The sequence below is a fragment of the Podarcis pityusensis genome, assembly GCF_964106645.2.
Source record: "Podarcis pityusensis genome assembly, chromosome: 16".
NCBI classification, from domain to species: Eukaryota; Metazoa; Chordata; class Lepidosauria; order Squamata; family Lacertidae; genus Podarcis; species Podarcis pityusensis.
Window position 1 is genome coordinate 15,758,981 of NC_138041.1, and position 19,011 is coordinate 15,777,991.

The 19,011-nt window shown below is 47.5% G+C and overlaps 2 protein-coding genes across 5 annotated transcripts in view; one reads left to right on the forward strand and one right to left on the reverse strand.

The window, feature by feature from the left end:
* NAALADL1 (N-acetylated alpha-linked acidic dipeptidase like 1) overlaps window positions 1-19,011 on the forward strand; it is a 318,716-nt gene that overhangs the window by 108,025 nt on the left and 191,680 nt on the right. The window lies entirely within an intron of this gene.
* On the reverse strand, window positions 293-12,056 carry GPHA2 (glycoprotein hormone subunit alpha 2; the record flags this gene model as incomplete). Of its 4 annotated transcripts, XM_080985951.1 has the most annotated exons (6): window positions 293-1,035; window positions 3,011-3,195; window positions 5,061-5,171; window positions 5,839-5,915; window positions 7,064-7,220; window positions 10,780-10,903. In XM_080985951.1, 3 exons carry the CDS (start codon window positions 5,155-5,157, stop codon window positions 934-936), a joined length of 384 nt encoding a protein of 127 aa, XP_080842077.1. In that variant the 3' UTR covers window positions 293-933. The 4 variants fall into 4 exon arrangements, with proteins under 4 accessions (XP_080842077.1, XP_080842075.1, XP_080842078.1 ...); XM_080985949.1 differs by lacking the exons at window positions 5,839-5,915; window positions 7,064-7,220 and having other exon boundaries at window positions 10,780-12,056; XM_080985952.1 differs by lacking the exons at window positions 7,064-7,220; window positions 10,780-10,903 and having other exon boundaries at window positions 5,839-5,939.

Here is a 19,011-nt window from a genome sequence, read left to right on the forward strand (position 1 = left end):
CTGTGTGTGGGGAGCAGGGGGGTTTAAAAGCTCCCCACTACCACCACTGCCACCCCTCCCTCTTTGCTCGGCATGATGACCTCAAAACATTATCTGTAACCAGAAGAATAGTCACTGGGTGGTTATTTTGGGGAAGGGGGGGCATTGAGTGTATTACAGTTTTATTTTTTAGCAGAACACTGAAGCCAGTTGGGCACTGTAGTATCTGGGGACACCTCCTCTTCTATAGTCTATTTAGATGCCACACTCGTGTAGTTTCCACAGGGGGGGAGGCCCCGAGGCACCCAGGGGTGGGGTGGGGCGGGTGGGGGGGAGGGAGGATGCTGCAGAAGAGAGCTATTTTGTTGAAGGGGGGCAGGGGCGTCGTCGGTCTTATTTATTAAAAGTTTCGCCCTTGCCCTGTGTTCCTTTTGCTGGACGAGTCTGTATTCAATAAAGAGAAACCTTCCATGTCACGGCTGATTTTGACGTCTGATGTCAGTGACTTTGGGGGGAGCGCGGCTAGGCAGGTGGCACTGATGCCTCTGAGATCTGAACGGTGAAAAGAGCTGGGAGAATCATGGTTGTGGTTTTATATTTATTTTATTTCATTGCATTTATATCCTCCTTATTTCCACAAAAGGTTTCTTCTGCCTGCTTGTGTATGTGACTTGTGGGGCAGAGCCCCCACAAGGGGGGGGGGAGTGGCCCCGGCCTCTCCCACCACTGCAGCCTTCAGGCTAGTTGAGTTTGCTAGTTTGCCAAGTATGTAAGGAGGCAATATTTGGGGGATGTGGTAGGTGTCAGTGTGGCTCTGCAGGCAGCTGCCCCTGGGCTACATCCTTGAATTAAGCAAACTCTGGTTGGGAGAGGGGAAGGGGGAGACCAGGGTAGTGAGAGCTGGCAATTGATAGCATAGAAAGGCCGCAAGCAGGGATGGCTACCGCTGATTCCCTAATATCTGGAGAGGCGGCAGACGTCACACTGGCAAGTCTTTGCTGTGAAGACTTCTATGGTCTCGGGCCGGGTGGCCCCACAACGCAGATGCACCTTTATCTGTAGGAGAAAGAAAAGAGCAGAAGATGGTATGTTTAGCTAGGAGAAGACAAAGAGGTGAAAGGAGAGCCATATTCAACTATCTAAAGGGCTGTCCCATGGAAGATGGAGCAAGCTTGTTTTCTGCTGCTCCAGAGGGGCGGACCTGAACATACGGATTCAAATGACACGGAAGGAGATTCAAGCTAAACATTAGGAATAACTTTTCTGACAGTAAGAGCTGTACTTTGGAAGGTGGTGGACTCTCCTTCACTGATGGTTAAGCAGAGGTGGGATGGTCGTCGGTCAGGGATTATTTAGCTGCGATTCCTGCCTTACACGGGGTCAGAGGTTATCCTTCGAATTCTACAGTTCTAGGATTGTAGAATCCTAGAATTGTATTCGGAAGCGATCCTGACAAGGATCTAGTCCAACCCCCTGCTTTGCAGGACTATGTAGCTGTTCCATAAGGGGATCAAATCTGCAACCTTGGCATTTTCAGCACCATGCTGTGGGAGCCTGGCTTTTCCTGCTCCAGCCGCCCACTTCAGCCCCTTTTCTAACCAGGCCTTTGCCATGTTATGCTCACCTTCAACCCAGTCCAGAGGTTCGTGAGCTGCAACCTACCCCTTTCTCTAGATTATCTTATATGGGGAAAGGGCCATAACTCAGCGGCAGAGCATCTGCCTTGCAAGCAGGAGGTCCCAGTTTCAATCCCCGCTGGCATCTCCTGGGAGAGATTCCTGCCTGAAAACTGAGAGAGCTGCTGCCAGTCAGTGTAGACAACACTGAGCTAAATGAACCAATGGGTCTGACTTGGTGCCTATCATTCTCTCCACCTCCACTGGCTGAACCAACCAAACAGGAGGGGCTGGGGCCACCACCAACCTTTCCATCACCACATTGTCAGTTATAGGAACATAAGAAGAGCTGGCTGGATCAGGCCAAAGGGACTCCATCTGGTCCAGCATCCTGTTCTCACAGTGGCCAGCCAGATGTCATTTGGAAACCCACAAGCAGGACCCCCGAGCACACGTGCCCTCTCCCCTCCTGTGGCTTCCAGCAACTGGTATTCAAAAGCACTGCTGCCCCAACAGTGCCAGCAGACCCTCCAGGTGTCCCTATTATCCAGGGATAGTCCCGGATTTACAGAAGCTGTCCCAGTTTCTGATTTGATTCCGGAAAGTCCTGCTTTTCCTGTTTTCAGCGGAGAAATGTTGGATGGTATGGAATTATGCAAATCCAGAGCCGAGGAGATAAAAGTAACTACATCCTTTAGAAGACATCTGAAGGCAGTCCTGTATGGGGAAGTTTTTTTTTAAATGTTCAATGTTTTATTACTTTTTTTAATACGTTGGAAGCTGTCCAGAGTGGCTGGGGCAACCCAGTCAGACAGGCAAAGTATAAATAACAAATTATTATTATTTCATCAGACAAATATTGGGGAGTATGCAGTGGAGGCAGAGCCCAGACACTGAGGTCCAGCTCCAAGGGCCTTCTGGCGGTTCCCTCGCTGTGAGAAGTGAGGTTACAGGGAAACAGGCAGAGGGCCTTTTCGGTAGTGGCGCCTGCCCTGTGGAACGCCCTCCCAGCAGATGTCAAGGCAATAAGCAACTATTTTACTTTTAAAAGACAACTGAAGGCAGCCCTGTTTAGGGAAGTTTTTAATGTTTGATGCTGTATTGTTTTTAATATTCAGTTGGAAGCCGCCCAGAGTGGCTGGGGAAACCCAGCCAAATGGACAGGGTATAAATAAATTATTATTATTATTATTATTATTATTATTATTATTAGCCAGAGCATAGCTAGAAGCCACCAATAGCCTTATTCTCCATGGATTTGCCCAATCCTCTTTTAAAGCCATGCAGGTTGGCGAGCATCCTGCGACAGTGAGTTCCGCAGTTTAACTCTGTGTTTGCGTGAAGCAACCACCATCAAACCGGTTGCAGGGTGTGTGTAAGTTCCAGTTACTGAGATGGGTGTCCGTTTCACTCACCTTCTGCATCTTGGCGATGGTGCAGCACTGGGAGACGGACGTGATGTTGTGCTTGAAGTTGCTGGCCAGGAGGACGGAGTACTTTGAGGGGAAGGCGCTGGATTCGCAGTAGCCCACACAGGCCTGGACTGTTTGCCTGCTGCGGCAGCTCCCTCGGGGGTCACTCTTGATGGTCACGCTGAAAGCTGGGAGAGGAGGAGGAAGAGCAGGGCAATCGTGGGTGGGCAGCAAAAGAGGACACATGACATTTTCGCAAATATAAGAAATCCACCAGGGCGAAAATTTTACCCCTGAAAAAGAGGACGTCCTGGGGGGAAAAAGGACACATGGCATCCCTAAAAACATGCCAAAGGAAGGAATGCTTTTGCTTTAGAACAGGGCTGGGGTTCTCTATCTCGTTCAGGGCCAGATGCGGCCCCCTCTGGCCCCCAGTCTCCCTACCACCCACTCCACCCCACACAGCAGTTAGGCTCAATACAAAGGGTATTCCTACTGAAGGCACATTTTTTCACCTTTGGTGGACGTGCCCAAGGATTAAGGCTTTCTGGGAAATGATATATAATGAATTAAAAAAGGTATTTAAATATACCTTCCTGAAGAAACCAGAGGCCTTTCTCCTGGGCATAGTCGGCCAATCGGTGTTAAAAAAGGATAGAACTTTCTTTATGTACGCAACAACAACAGCAAGAATACTCATCGCAAAGTATTGGAAGACACAAGAACTACCCACACTGGAGGAATGGCAGATGAAACTGATGGACTATATGGAACTGGCGGAAATGACTGGTAGAATCCGTGACCAGGGAGAAGAGTCGGTGGAGGAAGATTGGAAGAAATTCAAAGATTATTTGCAGAAACATTGCAAAACTAAAGAATGTTAGAGTGATGTTGGACTGAAAATAAGTGGCTTCTAGCTATACAGGTTTTAAAGTTATATATAGATCAAGATTAAGGATTAGGATTAAAAAGATAAAGGAAATGGAAATTTGGCTTTTAAGAGGTAAAAATGTAATGTTATGTTATATTAAGATTAAGGATTGGGATTAAAAAAGAGGGAAAGAAATTGCTGGACATACAAATTGAACTGGAATATAAAAGAGGGAGGTATGAGGAGGTCCAGAAAATAAGTAAATTTAAAAAATGGAGATGAAAAGGTGGTATTGCTTTTAAATGTTTTCTTTTTTGTCTTTTGCTTTTTGTTTCTTTTCTTTTTTTTCTTTTTGCATTATGTATTGTGTATTTCTGAACTGTGTATTTTTCTTTTCTACTTTTAATTTTTTAGTTTGGAAACTCTAATAAATATCATTTAAAAAAAAAAATACAAAGGGTATTCCCAACCCCTGTTTTTAAAAAAAGGGGGGAAGGGGCTTTTATTGGCCTATGGTCATAACATTCCTGCTGTTTGAGTTTTTTTAAAAAAACAAAATCTGCTCAAATTCTTAATATATACTCTCTATTGTTTTCTTTTGGGGTGGGAGGAATCTTATCGTGAACCTATCCACCAAGGATGGATTCCAAATAATTGGTGTTAATCCAGAATGATCCAAAAACCTGCTTTGACAATTAAAAAAAAAGGCAAGAGTTTCCAGTTTTGTTTTGTTTTGTTGTCTCCTGCCTTCCCAGTCTGAGATCCTTGCATCTCCAGCAGGGCTCAAATCCCTGGAAGGTCTCCCGTTTTGTGGGTCTTTATGACACTGAACCCACTGCTTCTGAAAGGCTTTGGATCGGTATCGCTGTTGCATTGATCTATGTAATTGCATAGCTTTGCTGGAGCCAGCCCAGAACTTTTATTATAGAATCCCAGAATTGTGGGGTTGGGAGGGACCCCCCAAGGATCACCTAGTCCAATCCCTGCAGGATTTACAGCGAATTGAGCAAGACACCTGGGAACGCTGGATGCCAGGCCCTACAGGTGTAAGTAGTGAACGAGGCTGGGTGTCTCAGCAAGGGCCCAGACACCTTCCCTCCCCACCACTTCTTTGCTGAGCCATACAGTCCCCTGCTGAGGACTGGCTGCTTTTTCCCCTAACCCCCAAGCCCTGCAGCTCACGATGGAGGTGGCAACCGACTCCAGGGGTGGCGTCATAAGTCCAGCAGCCTGTGGCCAGCAGCACCGAGAGGACGGTGGCAGAGAGGAGAGTTGGCATGGCCTCTGGGGTCTCTGAAAGAGAGAGGCTTGGCATTAGTAAATACACAAGGCAACATCAGTGTCTGTGTGTGTGTGTGTGAGAGAGAGAGAGAGAGAGCGCATGCACAAAACAACACACATAGGACTGTTGGGTGAGACCCAAAGTCATCTAGTTCGTCCCCCTGAAATGCAGAAATCACAGCTAAAGAATCCCTGGCAGATGGCCATCTAATCTCTTTTTAAAAAACTGCAAGGAAGGAGAGTCCACTACCTTCTGAGGAAGCCCATTCCACTGTCAAACAGCTCGGAATGTTCTTCCTAATGTTTACCTGGAATTTCCTTCCTTGCCATTTGAATCTGTTGGTTCAGGTCCTCCCCCCTGGAGCAGCAGAAAACAAGCTTGCTCCATCCTCCATGTGACAGCCCTTCAGCTATTTGAAGACGTCTATCCTATCCCCTGTCCGTCTTCTCTGGTTGTGGCATCAAAGCCACCTGCCTCCCTCCAAATGCTTTGGACTGCAAACTCCCACCACCCCCAGCCAACATGGCCATTTTGAACTACAACTCCCAGTCATCTTGGCCGAGGCTGATGGGAGTTGTAGATTTCTCCCAGATGTTTTGGACTAAAGCATAGCTGTCAACTTTCAGATTTGAAAATATGGGATCAGCAGCCTCGAAAATAAGGGATCAGCAGCCTCACCTGTCCCGGGGACAGTCTACAGGATATCTAACACTCCGGGATAGCAGCAGGAAGCAGCGCTGGAATAAGGGAATTTCCTGCAAAAAAAGGGAAGGTTGATAGCTATGCTAAAGTTTTTAAAAACTGCAACAGCTGCTGGCAATGATCTGCTTGTGATGTCTCAGCAACCTATTTGCAGCATCAAGCCCAGCTTGCAAGTCCTCTGCCCCACCCTCTCCAGGCCTATTTGTGCGCCAATCAACAGGGATGTGCCATTTGCACATCATGTTGAGTGTGCAAAGTGGTTTTGAACAAAAGAACTTGTTTGCAGGATCAGGCCAGTGGCCCACCCAGTCCAGTATCCTGTTCTTACAGTGGCCAACCAGATGCCTGTGGGAAATCAGCAACTCTCACCTGGTATTCAGAAGCATTTTTGCTCCAACTGTGGAGGCAGAGCATAGCCAATGCAGCTAGTAGCCATCGATACCCCCATGAATCTGTCTAATCCTCTTTTAAAGCTGTCTAGGTTGCTGGCCTTCACTGACTCCTGTGGCAGGGAGTTCCATAGGCAAACTACATTAAAAGCAGTGGATAAAGTTAAGCTTTATTTTGCAACCTTTATCCCTTGCAGCAGCACTCCAAGGCTGACTGTGACTTGCCCAAAATCCCAGCTTCTGCTTGCAGGTCAGTTTGCATCACCCAGATTATCCTTGCAAACTGTGCTCTGAGTCCGAACCAGCCCCCATGTGCTCATGCACTTACCTGCAGAGCTTGATGGAATTATTCCAGCCCACTAACAAAGCAGACTTTGACTTGTCTCTAGTCCCAAGAGGTGTCTGTAGCTCAGGTGGCTGCCTCTCCTCTTCCCCTGGGCTCTTCCCTTTTTAAGCTCCCACCTCCCTTGTCTCCCCACCCACTTCATCTTGACTGGGAGAAGTAAAGCGGTGCCACTCACGCAGCAGCCCGCCCATCTGCCAAAACCAAAGCCCCACTGAAACCCAAGCGCCACAACTTGTCTGCCCTTCAAAGTTCCTGGAATGATTCTGCTGTTCTGGGCCCTGCTGCCCTGCAGTAACTGAGCCCGCAGCTGGCTAGCTAGACTTCCAAGAGAGTCAGAGTGGTGTAGTGGTTAAGAGCGGTGGACTCGTAATCTGGTGAACCGGGTTCGCTTTCCCGCTCCTCCACATGCAGCTGCTGGGTGACCTTGGGCCAGTCACACTTCTTGAAGTCTCTCAGCCCCACTCACCTCACAGAGTGTTTGTTGTGGGGGAGGAAGGGAAAGGAGAATGTTAGCCGCTTTGAGACTCCTTCGGGTAGTGATAAAGCGGGATATCAAATCCAAACTCTTCTTCTTCTTCTTCTACTTCCCCAAACACCTGCAATCCGCCCCCAACATAGAATATCTGCGCAAGAAAAAGCACAGAATGTGGGGGGAGCCTTGGCTGAGGCGTGTTAAGAACACAAGAAGGGCCTGCTGGGTCAGGCCTGTGGCCCACCTAGTCCAGCATCCTATTCTCACAGTGGCCCACCCACAAGGGAAACATACCACCAGCAGGATTTGAGCACAAGAGCCCTCTCCTCTCCTGCAGTTTCCAGCAACTGGTATTCAGAAACATTTCCTGCCTCTGACCATGATCTTGGTGGCCATTCACCGCCTCCTGTGGCAGTGAGTTCCATAGTTCAGCAATATAAGTTCACCCCAGTGTTATCTCCTCCTGCCACCATGACATTCTCTGACAGCCCCCTTGGCACTCGTCAAGGCCCTGTTCTCTCCCCCCCCATTCAAATTTAAATCAAGCTTTTATGGGGTGTGGCTGTCCCGGGGAGGGTGTTGTCTATTCCTTCCTTTCTTTCATTTATGTTGGGATGTGTTTAGGTGTCTTGCAGAGAGGTTCTGAGCACAGCCAGTTGTTTTTTTCTGCTGCAGAATAAGCATTTTGCCATGCCCACCACAACTCTCAGATGTGGCCCCGGAACCCAAGAAGGTAGAGGACTCTAAGGGAAGGGATCAGGCCTGGAAAGCTGGAATTCTCTCCGCCTTGGATAGAGGCAAATCTTCCCTTTGTTCATCATGCTCTGACCTGGATAGCTCACTTGGTTAAAGCATGGTGCTGATAACGCCAAGGTTGCAAGTTCAAATCCCTGTATGGGACAGCTACATATTCCTGCATTGCAGGGGTTGGACTAGATGATCCTTGGGGTCCCTTCCAATTCTACAATTCTAGGATATGTGAGTGTAAGGAGATAGGTGGATGGATTGGCTGAGATTGGGCCAAGGGGCATCAGTGGCTGTTGCCCAACCAGTCCACCTCCTCCTGGGGAAACTGCCCAATGGGGACAGCAGGCGAAGGCTCATAGCTCAGTGGAAGTGCTTTGAAGGCACCAGGTTCAATCCTCACTGGCATCTCCAGGGAGGGCTGGGAGAGAGAAGAGCTGCTGCCAGTCAGAGTAGGTAATACAGAACTAGATGGACCAATGGTTTGGCACAGGGCATGGCAGCTTCCTCCTGTTCCTGTGCTGGGAATCAGGAAGGAGAAGCCCCAGGCTGAAGGTGTTCAAGGGACCAGAAAGGGAAACCCCCGCGGGCCAAGCTCTGTGATCTGAGCTAGCGGGCAGGCGCCAAGGCAGCCCGTTTCCTTGCCAAGGGGCCTGACAGTCTTCTGGCTCTTATGTGCATTAAGTGGGTAATTCTGTTGCTTCGGCAAAGATGCAATCGCCCTTTCAAGCGGTGCTTTATCCAGTTTGGCGCGGAGGTTATTCCAGGACACAAGGCTCTTGCTCCACCCAGGAGGATCCTCGCAGAGATGCCGCTGGATTGTGACTACCAGGTCTGCAGCCACATTTATTTATTGAATATATATGCCCTCCTTCTCCCCAAAGGAGCAGAGGGCATCAAACAACAAGTGATGAAATAATACTAATAAAAACAATCCCAGGACAGTGGTACCTCGGGTTACATACGCTTCAGGTTACATACGCTTCAGGTTACAGACTCCACTAACCCAGAAATATTGCTTCAGGTTAAGAACTTTGCTTCAGGATGAGAACAGAAATCGTGCTCCGGCGGCGCGGCAGCAGCTGGAGGCCCCATTAGCTAAAGTGGTGCTTCAGGTTAAGAACAGTTTCAGGTTAAGAACGGACCTCCGGAACGAATTAGGTAAGTACTTAACCCAAGGTACCACTGTACAGGTGCAGATGAGAGTTGAGATCCACACTTAAAAGGCTCGTTGGGAAAGGAAGGTGCTGGAAAAAATGACAGAGATGGTGTCTAAGACAGTGAATAGTTCCCAAAGTGAGGGTACCACCCCCTGGGCGGCAGTGGAATTCCCGGGGGGGGGGTCTCTAAGAAGCAAGGGGGCAGCAAGGGGTGCTATAAGCAGGAACATATGTAGGCTCCCTTGCACCCTTGGCAAGAAGATGTTGGTCATTTGGAGGAGCAAAGGAGCACATGGCAAAGCAGGTGAGCTCCTAGCTACTCCCAGCCAGAGTGGGGAGGCACAATTTTGTGCCTCCGTCCCCAATTCCAGGCCTGCACCCTTGTGTGGGGGTGCCAACCTTTCCAACTCCTGTCTAGAAGAATGAATGACTATAAGGCTTTGAAAAGCTGGTATTATCAGTGCATCAAGTTAATCCGTTTGGTGGAATTTACTTGGATTTTGTACAAATGTGCAATTAAATTGTTCCTGATTTGAATGTTATTGAGTTATTGTCTTCCTAGGTGGTTCATGCAAGATACTATTCCGAATCATGCTTTTTACAGGGTAGGGTAAGGGGGCACGGGGGATGAGTCTATGGAACCAAAGGGGCAGCGGCTGGAAAAAGTTTGGGAACCACTGCTCTAGGAAGTCGCCTTCCACCAAGTCAAACTCTTGGTCTAGCCAACCCCAATATTGTCTGCTCTGACAGGCAGCAGCTCAGGCAGAGGCCATTCCCATCCATTCCTACCGGATCTTTCGAACTGGAGATACTGGGAATTGAACCAGTGACCTTGTGCATGCTGAGTCTGGGTTCTTCTGCCATTGAGCAATGACCTTCCCTAAATGAATTGTCTCTTTGTTCATTTATAAATTTAATAAATAAATAAAATTTGTAGCCCATTCAATCCCCTTTGCATTTTGCTGGGGCATTTCAGGGACATGTTAAGGATATCGCAAGCATAATTGGAGTCAAACTGGAATCCTTTAACTGCCAATAGAAGCTGCCTTCATGGACCATGTTGGTCCCCCTACCTCTGTATTGCCTGCTCTGACTGGCAGCATTTATCTAATCTCTGGGCAGGGAAAAGGTCTGTATGCAGAGAGTGTGCTCTGTCATTGGCATGAGACTTTACTGCTAAGTATACATGTATAGGGATGTGGGTGGTGCTGTGGGTTAAACCACAGAGCCTAGGACTTGCCGATCAGAAGGTTGGCAGTTCGAATCCCTGCGACAGCGTGAGTTCCCATTCCTCGATCCCTGATCCTGCCAACCTAGCAGTTCGAAAGCACGTCAAAGTGCAAGTAGATAAATAGGGGAAGATAAACGGTGGGAAGATAAACGGTGGGAAGATAAATGGTGGGAAGATAAACGGCGTTTCCGTGCGCTGCTCTGGTTCACCAGAAGTGGCTTAGTCATGCTGGCCACATGACCTGGAAGCTGTACTCCGGCTCCCTCAGCCAATAAAGCGAGATGAGCACTGCAACCCCAGAGTTGGTCACGACTGGACCTAATGGTCAGGGGTCCCTTTACCTTTTTATACATGCTTTAACAAGCACTGCAGCGGTGAATTGCATTCATGCATCCTGGTTTCAAGTCCAACTCTGCTTTGCCCAGTAACTGGGTTCCCTTGGTGGGGCAGAAAATCAGTGCTGCGCACCACTCATCTAGGTCCAGTGGCTTGCCTTTTCAGCCTTGGTGGAGGCTGGGCTCTTCAGCCAGACAAGGCAGTTCCTCCTCCTTCTCCTCTTGGGAGTTTCCGCTCACCTGCCCTGGGCGAGAGAAGACTTGCTCTATCCAACTGAAGAACAGGAGACTGAAGGGCCTTTGTGTGCCAGAGAAGCTTGCCCCGCTTTTTCCACAGTGCCTCCAGAGCAAAAGATAAGCCACCCATTGTTTGGTTCCTTGAGCGCCTCTGATGGAATTGCTCAGTCAGAAAAGCTGAAGGGTGTCAAATCCACAAATCCGCTGGTTCCAAAACTGCCTGAAGGGAAGAAAGGGCAGAATGCAGCAAGAACAACTCAGATGTATGTGTGCATCTCTCTCTCTCTCTCTCTCTCTCTCTCTCTCTCTCTCTCTCCTGAGGGCTAGGCAGGTGCTCAACCACAGCACTTTAAAAGTGGGTGCTACTGTCCCAGGGGGGGATTACCTAGGGGCGCAAGGGGGTGGCAGGAGGGGTCTGGAAGTATAAATGACTATCAGACTTTGAAAAACTGTCCTGAATCTTCTGACATTCCACTTCATTGGATCCAGTAGCATACCCTCCAACATTTCTCAGATGAAAATGGCCATGTCCTATTCCATTATTATTATTATTATTATTATTATTATTACACTATCAATCTGACTGGGTTGCTCCAGCCACTCTGGACAGCTTTCAACACCCCCCCCCAAAACATTAAAAGAACTATACAGTGGTACCTCAGTTTACAAACTTAATCCGTTCCGGAAGTCCATTCTTAAACCGAGGTGCACTTTCCCTAATGAGGCCTCCTGCCGCCAGTGCCTTTCCACGGTTCGGATTCCGTTCTTAGACTTAGGTAAAGTTCTCAAACCAAGACACTATTTCCGGTTTTGTGGAGTTTGTAAACCAAATCGTTCTTAAACCGGACTGTTCTTAAACCGAGGTACCACTGTACAGGGTTGCCTCCAGACGTCTACTAAAGGTTGTATAGTTAGTTACTTATCTGCTTGGCTCGGGGGTCACATAACTCCATACCCTCCAGCGTTTCTCCAATGAAAATAGGGACGTCCTAAGGACGTTTCAGGATCAAATAAGAAACTGGGATGGCTTCTGTAAATCCAGGACTGTCCCTGGAAAATAGGGACACTTGGAGGGTCTGTAGTAGGAGAGGCAATGATTAGAAATGTCTCTTTGTAAGGAAACGGCCATAGCTGCTGGTCAGTTAAGTGCTTCTCACAGCATCTAAATGAGGTTGCCCTGTTGCCATAGAGACAAATGGGTGGGCCTTTCCCCACCTCATCTGGCTGGAAGCCACCATCCTCCTAGGGTGGGGAACAATAGGCCAAGCAATGATTCTGTGTAGGGAAGGGTTGTACGCAAGTGTTGGGCTGATGCGGGAAGTGGGAGACACAGAGGCATCTCTGCTCTGTGCTAGACTTTGAGGCTCCCCTGGAACCCTAAGGAGGAAGCAAGATCTGTTGGGATGTTGATTCTGTGAGCATCTCTATCCTAGGCTCAGGTGGCATATATATGTGTGTGTGTGTGTTAATAAAACCATATATTATGTATATTAGGGGTGTATATTGAGGGGAGAGTTCTGCAGCAAATGTGCATATGTGGTAAAATTGCATGCCAAAATGGGAAATATGAGAAATGGAGACTAAAAATGCCAATGAATTTTCATCAGCAGAAATAATAATAATAATAATAATAATAATAATATGCCACTACTGTGGCCTGTGTTTTGTTAGCCCAAAAATGGAAAATGAGTGAGGTCCCAGTTAGGAAGAATGGCAACTTAAACTGACAGAATATGCACAGTTTGCAGACTTGACATATAGAATAAGAAAATAATAATAATAATAATACCTTTATTGTCAATGTACAACCTGTGTACCATGAAATTAACTGAGCCTCCCCACCCCCCCACAAACACTCAATCTCATTGCACTCTGTGTGCTTGTCGCACAACACACCAACCCTGAAAGTCAGATCAAGAAGAACATACGTTTAGAGAAGATTGAAAAATGTTTATTGACTATATGGGGGTGGGAATTGTGTACACTTGAAAATGTTGGCAGCATAAAGATAAATTCAAATGTGTAAATAAGTTTTGATGGATGTAATAATGGAATACTGAATGGCTTCGTTTTTGTAAAATATGCAGGGATTTATGAAACACAAAATGAACCATGAAAAGAGAAGATGGGAAGTCACTGGTATTTTAAGGATGTTTAAATGATTATTCTAAATTGTAAAACAGAAAATTCAAATTATTATTATTATTAATAATAATAATGCATTTATGTGGGAATCTGTGGGGCTGAGCTTAAGGCTTTGAAAAATGAGAAACGCAGTAAAACTGAAATGGCTAGATTCACCCACCCCTCTTTCCTGAGCAGATGTTTCTGCGCTGAGAATGCCAGCTGTTTAGCAGACCACCACCAGCTGCGACTCCTGCATTGCGGTGGGTTGAACTAAAAGACCCTTGGGATCCCATCCAACTCACCAGTTCTCTGATTCTGCCGCGCCAGGGACAAATGCTGTCCAGTGAAGCCCCAATGAGCTGCTCTTAAGTCCCACCCAGACTCATCTCTCCCACTCAGCTGTGTGCATCCCTCCCCTCCCCCCTGGCAGAGCTGGCCTGGCAGAGCTTAAAATAGGAAATGGCACATTAGCCTTTGGGTTGTACATCTGCCTTGTGCCCAGGGGCAGGGGCCAGGAGAAGTTACTGGAAGCAATAACGCAGGATAAAGCTCTTGCCATCAATATTTCATGGCAAGCCGGGGGGGGGGGGGATGTTGGATGCAGTCCTTGGGGAAGACGGGCTGCAAGCAATCTGCGGTGCTGCCAGGGCAGGACTTTGGGGCAGAAGTCCAGGGAAGGAGAAGGGCTTCCCAGTGCAGCAGCAGAGGATGGCAGCTTGGCATATAATCTCAGGTGGGATAAATCCTGTTCCCATTGAAAGAGGGAACCCCCCCTCCTGCAAGTTCAGCCTTGGTCAACCAGATGTTTTGGACTAAAATATTGTGGGGAGCGGAAGGGAGTACAGTGTCAGACCCTCCAAGTGTCCGTATTTTCCAGGGACGTCCCTGATTTAGAGAAGCCGTCCCAGTTTCTGATTTGATCCCAGAATGTCCCGCTTTTCCTTAAGAAGTCCCTATTTTCATTGGAGAAACCTTGGAGAGTATGGAGTTATCCAACCCCTGAGCTGTCTGAAGGCAATCCTATATAGGGAAGTTTTTTAAAAAATGTGTAATGTTTTATTATGCTTTTATATATGTTGGAAGCCGCCCAGAGTGGCAGGGGCAGTGCTTTTTTTCTGGGGGCACGCATACCCCTAAACATTTTGTGAATCTTTGTACTTTTGTCCATTTACTGTATTTATTTTTCCTGATTTGAACGATAAATTTTTGATTTTCTTGAGTCAAAATGAGAGTACCCCTAAACATTTTTTTAAAAGAAAAAAAAGCACTGGGCTGGGGCAACCCAGTAAGATGTGTGGGATATAAATAATAAACTTATCATTATGGAATGGGACATCCCTATTTTCGTTGGAGAAATGTTGGAGGGTATGCAGTATGTGTTTGTGGGGAAACAACAGGTTTTAAAAACCACCTCCTTCCACCCTGGTCCTGATCTGGATTGGAGGCCCAGCACAGCTGCTTTTTCCTCATAAGAAAGAAAGCTGGGTGATCCTGAGCAGACTTTTAAGGAAATGCATTTAACATAATGTGTAGTTTGCAGTACCCTTTTTAAGAAAAAAGGTGCTGGTATTCACCATGAAGCTGTTACAGTAAGTGCCACATTTTAAACATGTTGAGGAAAAGGTGCCAGTACTGTGTGCCATTGAGTTCCCCCCAGGGGGGAAGCACTGGTAGTTTCACATAGGAAAAATCCCCCACCCCAAAACTGGTGACAGCAGCCGCGAAATTAAAAGACACCTGCTTCTTGGGAGAAAAGCAATGACAAACCTAGACAGCATCTTAAAAAGCAGAGACATCACCTTGCCAACAAAGGTCCGTATAGTCAGCGGCGTAGCGTGGGTTGTCAGTACCTGGGGCAAGGCAAGTAATTTGCGCCCCCTAATCCGGGGCAAGGCAAGTAATTTGTGCCCCCTAACCCGGGGCAAGGCAAGTAATTTGTGCCCCCTAACCCCTAACCTGCCGCTGCTGCCTGGTCTGGTCTGGTGTGGTTCTCTCCCGCGCTCAGCGCTGCGCTGGGCGGCCGCTGCACTGTCCCTCCCCCAGATAGTCCCTCGTTCTCTCTCCGCACCGCACGCCTGGCACCCACCCCCTCCACAGTGGGCGGCGACCCCACAGCCAGCACTGCAGTGAGTGAGAGTGAGTGAGCCAGGTAGGGGCAGAGAGCTGCGAGTGCGAGCGCGCCCCCCCCAGATGTTGCGCCCGGTGCGGCCGGCCCCCCTGCACCCCCCACGCTACGCCACTGCATATAGTTAAAGCTATGGTTTTCCCAGTAGTGATGTATGGAAGTGAGAGCTGGACCATAAAGAAGGCTGATCGCCGAAGAATTGATGCTTTTGAATTATGGTGCTGGAGGAGACTCCTGAGAGTCCCATGGACTGCAAGAAGATCAAACCTATCCATTCTTAAGGAAATCAGCCCTGAGTGCTCACTGGAAGGACAGATCCTGAAGCTGAGACTCCAATACTTTGGCCACCTCATGAGAAGAGAAGACTCCCTGGAAAAGACCCTGATGTTGGGAAAGATGGAGGGCACAAGGAGAAGGGGAAGACAGAGGACGAGATGGTTGGACAGTGTTCTCGAAGCTACCAGCATGAGTTTGACCAAATTGCGGGAGGCAGTGGAACACAGGAGTGCCTGGTGTGCTCTGGTCCATGGGGTCACAGAGTCGGACACGACTAAATGACTAAACAACAACAAAACTTGCTGCAATAATATAATACTCTGAATTTATTATTTGTTTCATAAAATTTATATACCGCTTGGTGGTCAAAAAAACCACCACAGCTAATTACAAAAAAGATGAAACAATACAGTTCTTAATAAGAAAAATTAACAGTAGCTTTGGATTTTAAAGAAGTTGATATAACAAGAGACTAAAAGCAGATCAAGGCTCGTACCAACTTTCCAAACATCTGGGTCGGCTTGCCTAAACAAAAATGTTTTTTTCGCAGGAACGAAATAAGTACAGCGAAGGCGCCTGCCTGATATCAATAGGCAGGGAGTTCCAAAGTGTAGGTCCTGCCACACGCAAAAATACCGAGTTCTCACAAATGTGGAATGGGTATTATGTGGCACTTGTAACAGGGCCATTTCTGCCAACAGAAGTGGCCAGGTAGGAGTGAGGTGATCTCATTGTCCCAAGTTGTTTTGGGCCCAAAATGTCCCTAGGAATTTTGAGATATGCTCTGCGGAAAGCAGCTGCCCATCTCCGTGCTCAGCTTGGGAATCCCCCCCACAAATTCCTCTGCATCCTGCCAACTAAAACAGAAGAAAATTGGGACGTTGAATGCCAAAACTCAAGAGAGCATGAGGAGTGGGAGGTGGGAACAGGGGGGTCTAGACAGACCCCTGTGGATGACACTGTTTGAATGAAGTCTGAAGTGCCCTGGCACTCTCTGCTGACAGCGGAATCTTCCTGCCTGATCTTGCCCCGGCTAATAGCTTGCCTGTGTGCTTTTCAGAGAAATGATCTAACTTGGAAACAAAGATGAGGTGCGATTCAAAAGAAAGAGAAGAAAGGAGGGCTTGTTCAGAGGTGGGGTGGCTTTCATCCTGTGTTTTCTTCTGCCCGTAGCCATAGAGACTGGGGGGGGGGGGGGAGACCACCAGGATGGTGAGATGGAAACATTCCCAAAGGAGAAAGCAGAGACTTTCTCCAGGGCTACCCTGTGAATATCATGGATGACCTATAAAGCCCCATATGGCTTAGGACCAGCCTATCTGAAGGACCGCATTCTCCCATACGAACCTGCCTGGGCTCTGAGATCTTCAGGAAAGGCCCATCTCTCAGTCCTGCTACCTCCACAGGTACGCTTGGAGGAGGATGCAGGAGAGGGCCTTCTCCGTGGCTGCTCCCAGACTCTGGAACTCCCTCCCTGGAGAAGTCAGACAGGCTCCCTCCTTGTTGTCCTTCAGCTGGCAGGTGAAAACTCTTTTATTTTGACAGGCCTTTCTGAACTGACTGTTTTTTAAAGGAAAGGCTTTTTCAATAGTGCTTTGCTATTGTATTTTAATAGATTTGGGTTTTTTTGCATTGTTTTTATTCTGTTAGAATTGAATTACCTTTAAACAATGAACATATATGTTTTTAGGGGGGGGGTGTATTTTATCTGTGTGGTTTTAATTTGTGTAAGGTCTTGAGTAATAATGAAACATAATAATGGAGACTTCAGTCCAGGTTACGAGTTCAGCACCCTGTTTGGGGCTCTCGTCTGACAAATGGGGCTCATCACACATCAAGTCTGAGGAGCCCGTGGCCCTTGCATTGTTCGGGGCTGAGACTCAGGCTTTGAGCACATGACTCTGGCTCCAATGTGCTCCCACTGTTAGCCACAGTCCATAGGTATCCTGTAGTTTATAGACAAAATACTGCCGTTGGATGAGTTTTCCCTCAAACCAACTCTCATCCAATTTGAAAATGCATGTACCCCTTGTGTGTTCTTTAATTTCCTCTCGTTTGTACATAGTTGACCAGAAATAGCAGCTGTCCCGAACGTTATCCCTGCCAAATCTGGTGTTTCCCTATCCTTGGAAAATCCCCAAAGGGACCTGCTCTTCTTTAGGTGTACTCCTACCAGTTTTCTGTGTTCTCCCACCACTGGTTGCACTGTGGATTTATATAATACCATTTTAATAGTTTTATTTTCGATCCCTTTTCTGGCAATCTCTAACATCTGCCTTGCAGGGGGTTGGACTAAATGATCCTTGGCATCCCTTCCAACTCTACAGTTTTGTGAATTCACCTTTTTGCACAGCATCTTTGCTGAGCGGTCCATTTCAGCCCTAAGGCCTTGTTTCTGGCCAGTCCCCTCCAGATCAACCCCCATGAGCTTATGTGTGGAGTTAAAACGTTTCTGTCCCGCTATGCATCACTTTACACTGGATTACACTGAAATGTTTTTTTGCCATTTTAACGCCCAGCTTGGAGAGACCCAGGAAGGTTCTTTGCAATTTGAGCCAGGGATGGGGAAACCTGTAGCAACGCTGATTTTGCCGGACCACAAACCCCAACATCCCTGACCACAGACCATCCTGGCTGGTGCTGATGGGAGCGGAGAGTCCAGCAACATCTGCAAGGTTGCTGGTTCCCCGTCCCAGATTTAGACCATAGCAATTCTCCTGGAACCAAGTCAAAAGCAGACTTAAGATCAATAAAGGCGGGAGGGCGTTGAAGGCTTAGTGCCAGGAACTGAAGTATACATCTCTCTGCCAGGTGAGCTAATACACAGCGATGGTTGAGCGACCGGCTTTAAATCTAATCTCTGCCTTCCAAATAATACTATTATCCTCCTCCATACAAAGTTAAAGCTTATGTTTTAAAAACCTGGCATAAAGTTTTCCAATAACTGCCTTCCAAGAAGGCTAATGGGGCAATAATGATCTGGATTGGTCCCATCACCTTTTCTTAATGTGATGAGCTAGGAAAGCTTTACTCAGTGCTCCCCCCCCCCCCAAAAAATAGGTGCCAGTACTCCCCATGGCTGTTAGTTAAATCCCACACTTTTTAACAACAAAAAAAGAGGTGCCGGTACGCTTTTCCTTGGGTACCCCCTGAAAAAAGCACTGGCTTTACTGCATGTACTGGGAGTCTTTCCAGTTCTGTTAATAAAATACGAAGGAATGAGAGTAAAGATATCCCACTGTTCTGGGAGAGATTTTAAGATACGAGGAGGTATATAATCTTGCTTTCCCAGAGCAATCAGATTAAGGATTTCACCTGTCACTGCAGGTTGCCACTCTGCGGCATAAAGAAATGGTTCAAAACAACTGGAGGGTGCTGGCTTGGCTAGTCTTTTGCATTCCCAGTTTTATGTTTAGGATGATTGCAACAGAGCTCAGCTTACAACTCACATGCTTTCAGGAATGCCCCGAAACCAAAAGATGCTCTGTTAGGTCACACCAGAGTGCCAGACCAGAAGATGCTTCATTTTCAGTCTGACTCTCTGGAACAAATCAGCTGGGTCATGCCTGAGCACTGGAACAAAAGCAGCTCATATTTTGCTCTTGCTTGCCTTTTGCTCAGGACCAAAAAAGGAGCGTCCCGAATTTGGTCCCAAGAATGTTGGAGGGTATGCAGCTTGCAACAGCTTTGTCATCCCTATAAAAGCA